This window comes from Leiobunum rupestre, chromosome 6, assembly GCF_980474605.1.
Source record: "Leiobunum rupestre chromosome 6, qqLeiRupe1.1.hap1, whole genome shotgun sequence".
NCBI classification, from domain to species: domain Eukaryota; kingdom Metazoa; phylum Arthropoda; class Arachnida; order Opiliones; family Sclerosomatidae; genus Leiobunum; species Leiobunum rupestre.
Genome location: NC_143389.1, coordinates 52,990,983 through 53,007,915, shown reverse-complemented (window position 1 = coordinate 53,007,915; position 16,933 = coordinate 52,990,983). Strand labels below are relative to the sequence as shown.

At 39.5% G+C, this 16,933-nt stretch overlaps 1 protein-coding gene across 4 annotated transcripts in view; it reads left to right on the top strand.

Moving 5' to 3' along the window:
• The window catches only part of LOC149941502 (calcitonin gene-related peptide type 1 receptor-like), a 54,773-nt gene that overhangs the window by 26,173 nt on the left and 11,667 nt on the right, over positions 1-16,933 (top strand). For all 4 annotated transcript variants that reach the window (XM_090177861.1, XM_090177863.1, XM_090177860.1 and 1 more), the window contains exons 2-6: positions 7,502-7,702; positions 11,838-12,036; positions 12,972-13,097; positions 13,265-13,380; positions 16,445-16,592. In XM_090177861.1, the coding sequence (XP_090033987.1) occupies positions 7,502-7,702; positions 11,838-12,036; positions 12,972-13,097; positions 13,265-13,380; positions 16,445-16,592 (790 nt within the window). The remainder of the gene's footprint in view (positions 1-7,501; positions 7,703-11,837; positions 12,037-12,971; positions 13,098-13,264; positions 13,381-16,444; positions 16,593-16,933) is intronic.

The window sequence follows — 16,933 nt, the reverse complement described above, 5'->3', positions numbered from 1 at the left end:
CACAACGGGCTACCGAGGGCATGATATATCCTTTCGATTATGATAACCTTGGCAGGGCTCCCACCAGGTCCCTAAAATGCCTAAAAGCTCCTACTTTTTTCGAGGTCCCTAAACCACCATAAAATCGGGATTTGGTCACTAAATCACCCTATTTCTAATACATTTGGTGAAAAGTACCATCGGCTTAAAATATTTCGTAGAAAAGCGAAAAAAACCCGATTAAATGTGATAGAATTATTACAAAAAAATTATAGTTATTTTTGTGATCGATAAAGGTTTTTAGAAATTAAAACTAAGTAATTTTTGTGATAAAACATTAAAAAAATTAAAACTAAGTCAGTTTTAAAAAATTTGCTGCTTTTAAAAGAATAAAGATCTTATTTTTGTTTATTAAAATGGTCCCTATTTGGTTCCTACTTTAAAATATTTGGTTCCTATTTCAACCTATTTCTAGCCAGAAAAATCCCCTATTTCCCTATTTTTTTTTCAGATTTTGGTGGGAGCCCTGCCTTGGTCCTTCTAAGCCTAATTCTTGGAGAGTTAGGTCGAATACGGCGGCATCGGCTACACTAAATAACAGAAAAAGCTACATTGGCGTCTCCAATTTTTTAAACACGGCCGTTCCTTGTTATACCTTCGCGCACGCGCAGTCGTTGTTACGTCTATTTTCACTATAGAGCGAAAGAGTTTTTCGCTCTTGCTAAAGACATTGTGTTAGGCTTAAATCGAGTGTTAGGTATTTTCAAAAAAATGGGGTTGTAATTGTAGGGCAAGTAATATAATTTTAAATCCCATTTTTACATTCAGCCAAATCTGCACTCCAAAATATGACGATAGTCATTTTTAATCATGGATAAATAGTGCAGTATAATAAATATTTGTAGAAATAGAAGCACCTACAGACTTTTCCTCCTAAAACACAGTAAACAGCGCCCCTATCAGTAAAAACCTCAATTTCGTGGATCCACCATCAGTCGTCCAAATTTATACTTATGCAAATATTATCAAATTATTAGAAGTTTCATTTAAACCTAGGAATATACCTCTGCGTATTGTTCCGTACCAGAGTGACTGAGAAAAATCATATCACCTCGGGCAGGAATCGATCCTACGACCTTTGTGTTACCGTCCCAACGCCACGAATAATCAGGCCTCGGATATCCAATTTAAGAATGACTCGATCTAGTTCACATTATTGACGGGATACATTTAACCCGTTGTTGACGGTGCCGTAGCATTTTACGTCAACTAATTTATAACAGGTCCTTGATAGCCTGTAGTCATAACATTGAGAATTAATTTTTATTATTACGCCTCGGTAGAAATCTATTTATAATGTAATACAGATAACTTAGAATTATCATCGCTTAAGACTTATTCATCTAGGATGTGTATGTAAAAATTATATCGCGTGTGGATACTTAATTTTTATTCTTCCACATCGTATTTGTAAAATCAAGGTGGGGGAGCCTGAGAAGGTACATGTTTCAAACAAAAAAAAACATTAGCCATTTTAATAATAAAAACTGTACACTTAAGCTCCAGAACTGGATAATTTAGTATTTAGAATCGCCTTTTTTAGAAATATTTATTACCCCCGTTATCCCGCACCAACCCAATTTAGAATAATAATAAAAAGAGTACAATTTTTTTTTCTTCTTTAAAATATGTATTTTATACTTTTGGTATTACCACACGATAAATAAACCACAATCTTAAGGTAGCAGACGTTGAATTTTGCTTAATTTCTTAATATTATTTAACGAGGTGAACCGGTAATTGAAATCAATATACCCATAAAGTTTTTCAGGTTTTCTATTAATTTTCTTTATTTTTGTGAAATAATAGACGTTACTTATGGGGAGGCATTGACGTCGAAATTCTATTCTTATCGTGGGTGTTTTTAACGGTGAATTTATTCAGAGAGTCGTAAAACTATAGAGAAAAAATTTTAATATTTTTTTATAGATTTAAATTGAATCGAGACAGCGTTGACCCTCCCGTTAGTGGTTGTCTTTGGCCTCATCCACTTAAACAAAGCGATATTCTTCTTCGAGATTAAAGTCGAGAGCGTACCACCCCCTGCGAAGTTCAATATTTCCCATTGTTATAAAAACTGGTAGTTACTCTGACTATGTCTACAATCGACCCGGCTATAGACCGTATGGAAATAAGGGTCAAAATAAGAATGCAAAATTTGCATTAAGTCCACACAAAGAGAAAGTACCCTGGTTAGGGGGGAAAAGTGGGTTTTAAAGACCCGCTTGTTAAAGGGGGTAATTTGGGGCGTTCTTACGGTTGAAAGGGGGAAAAGGGTGACCCCGGCCGAGTTGGCATCCGGGTTCGAACAAATAGGGTCAAATAGTCAATTAAATTATAGAAATTGTTTAACCCGCCCGAAATCGTGGTTTAAACTCGTCATTCAACCCACAGGCCACGACGTAAGTTTGTTGGTAAACTATAACGAAGAAAAAGGGTTAGGATTTAACCCTTTAGGGACCCCTATTGATAATTATCATCACACGCGCGACATCCCTTAATGCGATATCGGCGCGCGCTACTTTTTAAGTTATCGGAGAGAATGAGAGAAAAATATTTAAAATTCGGTTAACAGTGTTATACATAACGTAATGGCGAAACAAGGCAAATGGGTCGGGGTACTTCGAAAGCGGGTTTAGATTTTTCCCTTTTTTTGTCAAGTTTGACGAGAGCGGCGGGATAGCCGCTAAGGACCGACGCGTTTCCCCATTCTCTCTTTTTTCCGGTTCTAAATTGTCAAATTATACGTCGCCTAAAACTCGGAACATTGTCCCTCCATGGAGTAAAGGTAAGGAGTCGTGTTAAAACTCGGAACATTGTCCCTCCATGGAGAAAAGGTAAGGAGTCGTGCTGTATGAAAAGTTTGACGATTCACCGCTTTTTTAAAGCGCGTTATTATCTTATATTATTGCCCTATTCTCATTGACGTCATCACGCAGCTTCACGCGCGAAAATGTAAGTAGTCGTTAAGTAAATAGACGCTTCAATAAATGCCGCTCTTTTTTCTTTCCTCCCCTACGCGCCTGCGCGAGTTACTGAATAAAATAGTCGAGTGTTTATGCCCGGCCAACTTCGATCTCTCGCGCTACAGCAGCCATCTCATTCGTTGACGTTTCTGTGTTAACCTATGAGCAAAAGATGTGTATGACGTCAGCGCCCCTAGCGGATTATTATTTTTAGTATAGTTTTTACATTGAAGCCAATATAACAACCGAGCGTGGCGCTGACCTCCTACACATTAAAGTACAGTTTATAGGGGGAAAATCCTTGCTCGCGGAATTTCGACGAATGTGTTGGCCGCTGAAGCGCGAACAGCGCGTGATCAAAGTTGGCCGTGGTTTAAGTTAGTTTTAATAGTTGATTTTATAAAATAAAAAGTGGTCTTGCCCAACTTGTTAAAACGTTGCTCTTACGTCACAAGACCCAGCTTTATTCTTCCCACGAGCGGTTTGCACGCGTTCTAGAAAAACCTCTAATTCCTCTGGCGACTGTATCGCGCGCTCGTAGACTTGTAAAAGTAAGAGACTGTGACGTAAGAGCAACATTTAAACAAGAAGGCCACGTTACTTTATAAAAAGATGTATTGTAAGGAGCCAGTGTTGTTCCGGCGCGATTTAGGAATGTACTTTCCACCTAGGTCAAAATGTACTTTTGGAGGATAAAATGTACTTTTCGTTTATAAGATGAGTGGCGCGCGCCATCTATAAGTTTTATTACCAAAAAGCGCGGGAAATTTGAAAACGTTATTACTAAAAAGACACTTCATTTCCGGCATTTTTGTCTGCAAAAAGGGTTGACCCCCCCCCCCCCCTATTGCTACTGACGTGTCAAAAGTCCGAAATTTTAACTGCCTTTAAAACGCAGCTGCCTTTGAAAACCAGTATTCCAGTAAGTCGGACTCGGAGCTATGAGCGGAATGTCGCCATCTATACAGGTGGGGCGAGGGGGGGGGGGGTTACAATGGGAATTCGGAGATAAGCAGAAACTTTGTGATGGTGCAATTTTAAACAATCCCCCAAATTAAGAAATGTACTAAATATATGTCAATGGTATTAAAATATATTTTTGTTTCACATATTTTCACAATGTACTAACTACGTATCTAAAATTTTACTTTTGTATCATTAATTTACAAAATGTACTAAATACGTATTAAAAATTTCAAAATGTATTTATGTACTTCAAAATCAAAAAGGTATTAAAAAAGTACAAATGTACCGCCTGGAACAACACTTTAAGGAGCGTATTTTCTTTCAGGAGGCGCTTGCGAAATTGAACGAGCCCTCCTGTATTGAAATATTAAGCAGCGCGCGCCTTAAAATATAACGCTTTTACAAGTATGTCCTGGCTACATCCAGGCAAATCGGTGCGCAGGTTTTATTTAAGCGTCAAATAATTTAAATTCGTCACCGTAATTCCAGCGGGATAATGGAGATTGACAAGAAAAAGGGTAAGCACCGAGTGTTTTCCTCCCGCAAAGCAGCGTGATGACGTAAATTAGCCAGTAGCTTCCATTCTACCGCTAAAAAGGCCTTACAACCCGACTCCTTAGGTTTCCTCCATTTTCCTTCGAATAAGTTTTGATTAGCATTTTTATCGCCAGGGAAAGATTCCGTTAGAGTCAGCTGCCATTGAGAGTTACGCTCGAAAAAATCAGGGGCGCAGCACGTTAAGATATTATCATAATTTAATGGCGACGTAAATATCAACAAATTCTTTGCGCGCGATGGGAGGCAGAGCGATTACCGTTAGGTTTCTCCGTATTCAATTAAAATACTAAACTATCTCGCAGGTGCGTTTCTTGACGGTGCAAATTTAAACTATGGTTTAGGAACTATGTCTAAAGCATGGGCTACTCAAAAATAATTTTTGACCAAGTTTGACCTATTGAAGTAGAAATGAAAACCCAGAAACTTGGTTTTACCCTTTTATCCTAAATCAAACTATTAGCATGGCACTATGGCACCTAAATCGCTCCGTTTTAGATAACTAGTTTTCAAAACCAGCTTGAGAAATCGGTTCGTGTTGGTTCGGGAAGCGACTTGTCCAAGTCGGTTCGCTTAGAATCGCTTCCAAAACGACAAGGCGGGGAAGTCAAATTGCTCGTATTTTCAAAAATAGTGGGGATAAAATTCTAAATAATGTCAAATAATATTACTGTATTTATAGTAAACACGATTAACCATAGACAGTAGATACTACTACTGTCCTTGGATTAACTAATTGTTTTGGGATAAATTTTAGTCCTTTCAAAATTCTGGTCATAATTCGAAATGGCGTTAAGCCTTGGTTATAAGCAAACCGGGGTGAAGCGATTTCGCACGTGTGAACCAAGAATTATCATCGGTGGTCAAAACTGCCATTCAAACCGACCTAAACTGGGTTTTAAGCTATAGTGTGACCGTGGTTATAGAGTAGTATCAGGGCGGTTACGGGCCTACTGTTAGGCCACTGCCAGCTAAATAGACACCAGTGAGTTCACAGGTGGGCTTATTATTTTGTGGCCCTTAGCGGGATTCTTGGTTTGGCCATATTTCGCAAAAGTGGTGAAATCGAAAAAACCCAATATTTTCCAGCAAGCGAGAAGTGCAAGGTCGTTTTATATTGTTGCGGCTCTCGTAGCGTTTACTGGACCCCTACTGACCTTGTATCCGACCTGGAGGGGACACGTGCATGCCCGGCGTATTTCCCTAAATTCCCCTAAGCCGCTTTCTTTTCTTTCTATTGGACATTCAACTTTCTCTCAATTTCCGCTCCCTTCCTCCCGAATCTGTCTGTTAATGGTCTACTATCTTCTTGAGTAAACAAATTGATTTTTTCCAGAAATACGTTTCTTAGCAATAATACAAATTTCTAGAGATAAAAAAATTCATAAATTGAAATATGTGGCCCTTTTAATATAAATATGTGGCCCCTCTCAGAAATGCAGGGGGGCTAAAGCCCACTTCAGCCCACCCTTAGCGCCGCTACTGGTCCTTGGTGAGAGTCGTATGCGCGGGGCATGCCTTGCAGAGGAGGAAACTCCCTCCCATGTGCTTTGTGTCTGTGATTTTTATGCGGCTCAAAGGTTTGAGCATATTGGTACGCACAGGCTGGAAACGAGCGAAGCAAATCTTGACTGGGCTTTTCCATGTTTAAAAGGCTGGGGCTGCACAATGGACCTCTGGTCGAAGTACTAGGCTGGGCTCGACCCAACCCCTACTATTAATAATAATAATAATAATAACCTATGGACAAAGGACAACAGGGATGCGAGCTAAATATAGGAGTAATTAGAATTTAGTTTAGAACTGCTGTATTGGTAGGGCTCGGCGTTTGGATAGGAAATTTTCTGTTCATTTCTTTTCTATCCATATCCGAATAAAAACTTATTTGTTGCATAATAAATCGTACAATAGTCGCGAATAGTATCCATAAATAAACGGTTTATCGGATTTTTTATGATTAATTGAAATTTTGGCGGTTAGTTTATCAGTTTCCCCGAGCTCTATGTATTGGTGTAGCAGACGAATATACGAATGGGGGGATGAAAACCGTCACCAGTGTCAGACTACCAATGAGATACCGGACTGGGGTTTCTTTTATTAGGGGGAAGTAGTTTACTTTCTGTGTATGAAGGGAAAGGATTGGGGCCAGTCTCAAAAAATTATCTAAACATCGTTAGAAATCCATACCTTTACTTGGAATACTTATCGTGGCAAATTTTCGTCTCAATGGGGCTGACGGTTTTTTTGTGACGTCACTATGTTAACTTAACAAACAACAACGTGAGAGGGGAGCGCGCGCAGAGGGGATTAATTTATCTCGTAGGCGGGGCCAAAGCCGTCAGAGTGATCTTACCATACGCGATACGCCAGGATAAGCATTCCAAGTAGAGTTATGGATTCCTGACATCGTATATATAAAAACATTATTTTTTTGCATTCTTGCTTAAATATAGAGTAAAAAGTTTAGTTTTTACTATCGCGGCTACGTTTCACCAATCCCAACTATTCGCAAAATGACTTCAAAGGGCTATTTGACTTTGAAGGCGACTACTATGACCTGGAAAGCGATCAAATCCGATAACTCCTCTTTACGCTCTGGTTTTATAGGGAGGAAATGCGAGGAGGAATAGAAAGTGTAACCCAATTGTCCTTAATTGGACAATAGTTTACGGTGTAGGGTAATTCTCGCTGTGGAAATTTCGATTTAGAGCAAAAAGTTTACACTTCTTTAGCTCCAGAACAAGTATCTAACTACTAACTACTTACCTGAAAATCGCTGAACCAGCGGAAAGTACGCGGCGAATGTGACTCGGATGACCATACATACGAATTGTCCACGTTTTAGCAATAGGTCGTTAGTGATGTCTCTCCCCATAAACGGAAACCATTATAAATAGGACATTGTTAGAGCAAATCTATTCAAACGTCAGCCTCTTTTTAGTAAGCGTTTCAGTTTCTTTCGTATTTTTTCTTAGAAGTTCGTCCGAGTAAACGGGAACGGGGTATCGCAAAGTGAAGTCACGATCAGGACGAACAAATCACGTTTAATCAACGTCTTTCCATCGAATTTAATGAGACACCGGAAAAAAGGGAATCCACTTCCGAGGAAGGACAGAATTACTTCCGGTCTCTTTTTCCGACTCGTTCCAATCATCATTTTCCTACAATCATTTGAGGTAAGGGAAACCACATACTTTGTTGAATATATTATAATAATATCGAAAGGCAAAATTTCAGCCAGAGATTCCAACAGTAGACTGGTTTCGCCCTTTTGGGGCTCATCAGTACTTTGGCTCTACTCGGAAGTCTGCCGATATCAGTAAAACTAATATACATCCAGAGTGTCCTATATGAGCCCCGAAAGGGCGAAACCGGTCTAATGTTGGAATCTCTGGCTGAAATTTTAACTTTCGATATAATTTATCTTAACGTTGGAATTCAACGGACGCCCGAGCGTAAAAGTTGTCTGCTGTATGGCGACCGCCATAGTGAAGAATTTCACTATAAATTGCAGTGGACTGCTTATAATAAACTTATAGGCACCAAAAGATAACTGTGCGTAATATACTCTTATGAGTACATCCAAATATCAAATTGTAATTTATTAAAACTATAGGCCAATTCAGAATGTAAAAGTTCGTTTCCCTTAACTCGCGCAGACTCACCTTCTCTCATAAATTAATAGGCGACGTTATGACGTCGGGGAAGTGAGTCCGAGGGGATAGTCACTTAAGTAATCAGGTGTACAAATCATAGGTAATCACGCGAATTAACTTAAAATAATAACCGGAAATCACTGAAAAATTAAGTTAAATCACTGATAATCACCGAAATATTAAGATAAATCACTGATAATCACCGAAATATTAAGATAAATCACTGGTAATCACCGAATATTTTACGAAAATCAGAAATCAGGTGTACAAAATATTTACGAGTGACTACCCCCTCGAGTGAGTCTTCACCCACTAACTTTTGGAATCGACTTATTACATCGAGGACATATGGCTTATAAATTAGTAAGTATCACTACTTATATATAGCCTAGATTGGTACTTCTCTCGTACTATATATATTATAAAATTCTGATTAAATTTAAATCTACTATAGAGTGCTAGCAGTTGATGCGTTTTTAAAAGTTAGTGACGTCACAGCCGTAGCTTCCGTAATGGTTGTCATGAAAACTAAAAACTTAAAAAATAAAATATATTTGAATTTTGATTTTGAATTTGAACTCGCGTTTTTTCTCAATAGACGTTTAACATTGGTGACGTCGCAGGGTTTCAAGCTGCTGGCACTCTATAGAGGTGTGCCAATATCATTTTTGGAACTCGAATCAAATATCAAATGTTTTTCTGGCCACGTCTAAATGGAATTTTTGAAACGAATAGCTATGTAGAATATTTTAGAATGAAAAAACAGAGCCAGTACACTGACCAAAATACCTCATTGTATAATTTCGATAACCAAATAAATATGCTCGAAGACCTATTGGGTACGAGTTAGTAGTAGGTTTTTTAAATTCTTAAAATTTGTTTAGGATTTAGCTATATTATCCCTTTTAATTATGGACTTATCTACTTTTTCGCGTATTTTATCATCCTTCTCACAGTCCATAGGTGGTTGCTTCTAACTTAACCAAATAAATGGTCGTATTCGGTCCTGTTTTGGTCTTGGTTTTAGAGATTTAGTTTTACTTTGCTTTAGAAAATTCCAAAACAAGTCAATTCCTAATGATTTAGGGCCCGGTGCAGAGACGTTTTTAAAAGTATCGCAAAATAGCGATTCCTCGCTAAATTAACAGAAAGGGGGCGTGGTTTCGGAAAATCGCGAGCTTCGCGCCAAATTGGTGTGCAGAGACATCTCGATCGCAAAAATAAAAGGACAATAATTGGAATACATGTTTCCCATCATGGCCATTGCAGTATCACACTACGTGTTACTATAGCGAAGTAGATTTTTTTAGAGGGAAATCAAGAAAAAACCTCGCGGTTATTCGACAAGTTTTGTAAACTATTTCAAATACCAAATATTTTCAACCACTCCTTTTCGAATATTCGACTATTTGATCGGGAAAAAAACAAGGTCTATTCGACGTGACGAATCGAATAGCTGATTTGACGAATCGATTGCTCGAGTTGACGAATCGATTGCTCGAATTGTAGAATCGATTGCCGAGTTGACGAATCGATTGCTCGAGTTGACGAATCGATTGCCCGAGTTGACGAATCGATTACCCGTTTTAAAGGGGTGTACTCTTGTACAAGTAAAAAATAAACCTTGAAACCTTGAACCTTGAACCGAGTGGACGAATCGATTACCCGAGGTGACGAATCGATTATTCGAGTTGACGAATCGATCACTCGAGTTGCCGAATCGAATAGCTGATATGACGAATCGATTACCCAAGTTGACGAATCGATTACGCGAGTGGACGAATTGAATAGCCGAATTGGTATTCGTTCGAATTATTTGGTGTAACCAAATATTTTTCAAACCTTAAATCTAATCTATAGTATATAACCAGCGAAACCATCAGCGATTTTACCCTTCAAATTCTAAATCCTAATTTGAGATTTATAGGGGGACGTGTAGGTTTAATATTAAATTAAGCCTTCCGGGATTCTCGGAAGGACGTGAAACTTGGCTCTAGATAAAGTATAAAAAGAATCCATAAAAGCAGCTGTCGTGGACCAGCTCCCATCCTACAAACTAAAAAAAAAAACCCAAAACTTTCTCCGCGAATTTCTCGAACAACAACAAAGTTATAATATTGTAACGAGTTTTAAAGCATCCTACACTACAGCGCACTCTGGCGCTAAGACAGGAAACTATAAAATATAGCCCAGGCAAAGTCGTGAAACGTATTCTAAATAGACTTATTATTTTCGTCCTCTTCGGATTCCGCGCACGAGCCAGCCACTGGCGTTATCTAATTTTTAAAAGCCAGGCGAAGAAAGATGGAGCGACGCGCAAAATGAATACGGAATTATCCGACTCATTGTCGCCGAGCTCGCGTCTCGAAGAGATTCGTACCGAACTAGCAATTGGCGGGAGAAAATTTAGTTTGGGAAGATGGTAAAGTCAGGGTTGTAAAGAGATGGTTCGATCACTTAGCAATTCTACCATAGGAGAGTTTGGCTAAAGAAAAAGTGGCAAATAGATGGCGCGCCCGACACTGTGTATAGCCCCTTCAGATACTAATGGGCATTCCTCCAATGCATAGAAGTACCGAGGTGCAGTCTAATTTATAGGATATAGCGGGAAATTTAAATTTTACAAGCTAACTGGGATTGCTTTAATTTCTGTTTCGTTTTTACACGTGTGAATTTTAAGGAAATTTATTTTTTTAATATTTATAATTAGCGAACATTAAATTTCAGTTTCTCAGATATTTATTTGAACTGAAATAAATATTTTGTACTAGAACTAATAAAATAATAACACTGACCGTAATTTTGCCTTTTGGCTCTTAATTAGCTTAGGTTTGCTTAGATTGTTCGCAATTTCAAAAATTAAATTGTTAATGAATTAATAACAAAGCGACAATTCACTAATTCAGAGATAAAAAAAGAACCGAGATCGATCGACACGAAAACTTGGTAATGTTCCCTTTCCGTAGTTACTCCAGTGTAATGAGGTTAAGCCCACAAAATATCTGTAGGGGCTACTTACAAGGAGAGTACCCGAGGTGTTTATTGCCGATTTAGTTCAAAGTCGGCCGTAATGTGGACCTATATGAGATATGAAATTTTCCAAATGGAGACGTTGCACTACCCATTCGATTTGCCATGGCAACCGAAAATGTTTTTGATCACTTACAACCAAAATAAGATTTTTCCCTTATTTTACCCAAATTGTGTTACAAATTTACCCTAAAAATGTTTCAATTTACCCAAACTTGATGAAATTTACCTAAATGTGGTCCAAATTACACATTTCGTGATTTTCAAAATTTTTCAAAATTTTCGTAGCTAGGACCCTGTGAAACCGAGAAAATCCCATGCTTTTTAAATGGAGATTTTATTGTTTTAAGTGATCAAAAACATTTTCGGTTGCCATAGCAAAACGAATGGGTAGTGCAACGTCTGCTTTTGGGAAATTTCATATCTCATATAGGTCTACATTACGCCCAACTTTGAACAAAATCGGCAATAAACACCTCGGGTACTCTCCTTGTTAGCGTCACTAGCGCCATCCATGGTAGAAACATATTTCGCCAAATTAAAAATCAACGTGATCGAACCATGGTAAAGTCAAGGTTGGTAAAATACTGCGTATAATATGGTGAAGTGAACTTTATATTGGCAGTGTTCCTCCATCAGCAGCCCGGCCGCCATCCCGACCGATTACCGTCATCTAAGTCAAACTAGCAAACCCACGACGCCGACGACCACGATCCAGGACAGCGAAGACGACGTTCTATTAGTCAGGCTGAGGCTCTACTGGGAATGCAAAATTGAACAAAGGCAGCACGAAAATCAGCTGTTGCTTCAGTCAGTCGAAGAAGGCGAGTTTTTTTGAGGGGTCGGCGATGTCTTAAGCCCAGTTCACATTATGCAATTATTTGGGCCACATAACTGTATCCAACTAATTGTAAACAATAAAATTGTATAGTGTGAACAGACAAATTGTAACAATTGTTCCCACTTTTTCTATTCACACTATACAATTTTCTTGCTTACAATTAGTTGTATACAGTTAAGTGGCCCAATAAATTGTATAGTGTGAACTGGGCTTAACTCAGGGAGAAAACGTATAAGGAGTCGTATTTCAAAACAATTTTAACGCGTCACCTGGGGTTTGACGAACTAATCAAAAACTTTCCTTTCGGTGATTTATGGTGTTTCCCTAGTCCCGTAATTGTTTTATTAATCAAAATTATAGCTTAATTCTATAATATTATTTCTATAATTTTATTAATGTTTTACCAAATTTCTAGTTTAATACCGAATTAATTCCGTATTATACTCTTTTGTACGCATTTTCTTTTTCACGCGGTTTAGCTTCTGGAATTTTATTTTTATTGTTAGTTTCTTCTCCGCCTCGAAGGCATATGCGCCGAAGTACCGCGTTTTTTTTCAAATTAAAACGGTTTAACTTAACCTTTGTCCATTTACTGTAATTGGGGGATCTTAAAATTAATTTTGGGGTGAAAATACGCCACCATGTTAGGGTATAAAAGCAGACAAATAAGTCTGCTTTACCTCATAATGTAAAGGTACTGTCACGCGCAAAAACGTAATTTTGAAATCGGGCAATATTTTGACCGTTGGTGGCTTTCCATTGTTTAATCATCCGTTTACCCCTTTTTCTTCTCGGCCCCCTTTCTGCCGCTGACGTCACGGTGACGCGTGAAAATTAATTTACTCCTTATATTTTCTCCGTGTCTTAATCACGAAAATATCTCGAAATTGACCCTATTTTCTTCCGTTACGACAGCAGTGGCGGAATCGGCAAAGACTTGTCCCGTAACCTTCGACGGTTGGGTCTGTTGGGAAGCCGCCGAAGCCGGATCTCACTCGGTGGTCACTTGTCCACCATCCTACTTCCATAACGAAAATGAAAGCGGTAGAAAATTTACACCATTCTTATATTTTGAAGACACCGATGTCGCGGAGTTACTAGCCAATAAATCAACGCATTTATTCGTCGGTAGCTCTCGGCATCGGGCGTCGAATTGCGCGCGTAGTTACATTGACAAAAAATCCCTTGATCTCTCTTCCCCGTCCTTAAAGTCAGGTCGGCCATCAGATACTGCAGCGCCAACGCCACCTGGCAGGAAGTGGTGGAGAGCGAAAGCGACCAAGAGACGCCCACGGCGCATCCCTGCTCGCCGACCCACACGGAATCGGTAATTATCCTATTCACGGCGCTAAATGGGTTCGCGCGTTCTGGACGCCGATAATTCTTTGCCGCCAGCCGCCGATGCGAGGATTACACCGAGCTCTTTACTATTATTTTTTATTACCATCCGGAATGGATTTATTTACACTTACAATTATTAGGGATAATGGCTAACAAGGAGACTACCCGAGGTGTTACACACCGATTTTGTTCAAACTCGGGGCATTGGTAGACCTTCATCGCTTCATGTAACTTGAAAAATCCTAAAGGGATTTTATTCAATGGGCAACGGGTTTGCCATGGCAACGAAAAATGTTTTTGACAACTTAAAATGGAAATTTTCCCATTGAAAATAACATGGGATTTTGACCGATTCCAAACATTTTACCTAATTGAAAAAAAATAAAAATACCAAAATTATAAAAACAAAATGATAAAAATTGACGAAAAAAATAAATTTTTTAATTTTTTTTCACAGGGAAATCGGTCAAAATCCCATATTATTTTATGTTTTCAAAAACATTTTTCGTTGCCATGGTAAACCCGTTGCCCATTAAATAAAATCCCTTTAGGATTTTTCAAGTTACATGTAGGTCTACCAATCTCCCGAGTTTGAACAAAATCTGTGTGTAACACCTCGGGTCGTCTCCTAGTAAGTGTAAACGACTCTTAGTGTTAGTCCCAATCCACCTTACCCTCCTCCCCTTAAACGTCAATCAAATCAAAAATAATATTGATTCGAATTCTGAGAGCTTTCCGACGGTTTTGTAACGAAGCTTTACCAGTGGCGTAACGACAAAATTTGGGCCCCCCCCCCGCAGGATATCAAAAGGGCCCTTTATAATTTTTTTATTTTATTTTCCCCATTTTTACAAGTTCTCTGAAAATATTGCCAGATTTCTACATTTTTACCAATAGTTAAAGCATAATTTTTTTAATAAAAAATCAATACTTAAAACGAAAGGGCCCCCTATTTCGTGAAAATGTCATGCCCCCCCCCCCCCCCCCCCACGGACGCGGGGTCTGCGGGTCCTTAGTTACGCCACTGAGCTTTACCTACTTCCGGCATGTTACAGGCTACGAAAATTCGGCCTCCATCGATTGCTGCCATCTAGGAGCAACCAACCCAGCACCCCACACAAGTAGAACGCAACCTGTCAAAAGTCGCGCATTTTCTCGCGTACAGTTTTCATTGGTTAGACGCATTATCGCCTGCTGCCGTCGGAAGGGGAAAATTCGAAAATTGTCTTCCCCCTCTCCGTAAAACATTCAGCGTAAAGGTTCGTCCAATGAAATTTGTACACGACACTGACAATTTTGAGTTAGCGGGTTTAAAGGCTAGCTGCGTTCTCCTTGTGTTTGTTGCTCCTAGCTTCCATAGTCTTATCATGGCCAACTTGTAGAGGTTAACGGTAATAGTAAGTGTAGGGAGCTGTTGGCTCGCGTGGCATGAAGGGCTGGCCACCACCCTCTTACGCATTGTAACCCGGCCACCTGAATTAACGGCTTTAAAAGTAGCTTGATGACTTAGGCCTAAGGTGGTGCCTTGGGTATTAGCCTAGCTGATTATTATTATTATTTTTATTATTTTTTTAAGTTGACCGTGGTCCAATCTATAGTCGGTTACCATGGTAACTATGGAGCTAATATTGTTCGGAGTTCCGGCAGGAAGTGGGTAAACGCGATTTATTACCAGCGCGGCTGTTATTTCGAATCTATGGTACGAGGTTTATATCATCTGTGATCAAATGGACCCTTAACACTTAAACGCACTCTCGCCAGCTGAATTTTCTCACATAGGTAGCTTTTCGTTGTTTTATTAAAAAGAGATGGCGATGGAGTCTATCGCGACGCGTGCTACGAGCTATTCCAATCTCAATTCAATCTTTATCGTGAAAGTCGAACCTTAGAGTAAAAGTATATGTGGGAAGGAATGAACTATATGCCCCGAAGCGTTAGAAATCAGTCACTCCAGGGGGCTGAAAATCCTCTCTCCGCTACCTTTGGCTGTACAGCGTAGTTAGAGAAACCTCCGCTACTCTCATTGCCGCTACCATCTAATGGCCAAAAATTGAAAGAAAATAAGTAATGCCGAACTCGACGCTAACACAAATTTTGAGCTTGCGAGAGTGCGTTTAAAGGGCAACGCAAGTGACCATGCAGGGGGGTAAATTATCTTATAGATAAAAAGAACGACTGCGCTATCTGCCATAGCCTTTCCCCTCTGTAAAAAAAGCAGAACCATATTTGCCGAATTTATTTTGTATAAATGCGCCTCTCGCGGTTTTTACGCAAAATCCATGCATTCTTTAGTCGCGAAAATGGCCGAGGAAAGTGAAGTCTCCGTGCTTACCGACAAATCGGATCCTAAACTTCTACAAAATAAATGTAATAAAAAAAGATAAATATTCTGTCGGGGTATAATGATAGGGAAATTGTTAAGGGAGACGGGATATAGGAGTGTGTGTGGGGTTGAATTTTCTTAATCCAATGTGAGGCTAGCGGCAGAGATTTACCGCGTCCAAGGCCTAATGTTCAATTCACAAATAATTTTATTCCAAAACATTGTTAAATCGAAAATATCAAAGTCCAACTCTCGGAAACTAACCCAGTTCTTTTCTCCATAATAAATAAATTAAGCTAGGCCTAAATTCCTGGGTTCGTTGATTGCGAGCTAACTCAGCGAAGAAAATCGAAAAATTCGCGAATGAGAGGGAAATTGCGCCACGTGGCTACACCAAGGAGAATAAGGCTTTCGCGCTGTATAAAATCATCCTTGGAAAACCTACTTACGGCTTGTTGATGAAAACATAGTTCCCCCCACTGCATGATCACTTGCGTTGCCCTTTAAGTAATCCGACCGCCCCGTGACGTTTCTCCTTCTCTCGACGAGAGGTAACTAGACCATGGTGGGCGCGGGGATCGACTCCAATATATTCATTCAATAACTACATTCTAGTCATAATAATAATTGCCGTTCCTCAATTGATTCGCTTCGGCTTCGGGCAACGGCGTTCAAATTCGGGAAAAAAATGAAATGTATCCATTCATCGTTCCGATTTGTTACGCAGTTACGAGACGACAACGTGTTCGGGATGGTGATCGCCGCCACCAGCGAGATCGAAATCGATCTGTACCCGTATTCCGACGTTGTCATCGCCTCCATGTACGAAGCTTGCGTCTTAAGTACTCTTTCCAAGCCGCCTAACGTAGGACACGGTAAGAACTCTGTCTTATACAGGGTGTTTCAAAAGGTTATGCGAAAATTTCAATTAGTTGTGGGGGGTGAGTTGAGAAGTATGCCTGTTTTTTCCCCATTTTCCTACGATGAGTTAAAAGAGCGCCAGAGAGCTTCAAAGTGTGGCCTACTAGCCCCTGGAAGTAGGCTGCAACAAGCGCGAAACCAAGCAGCTGGGAAACGCGAACATTAAGGTTTGGGTTCGTGTGATAGGTAAAAAAGGACTTTGTAAACAAATCGAGGCGACCAGCGTAAAAAAGTAAACTTAAACAGTATTCAAAGTCGTGATGGACCGCGATCTCTCATCACTCTCAAACTGAAA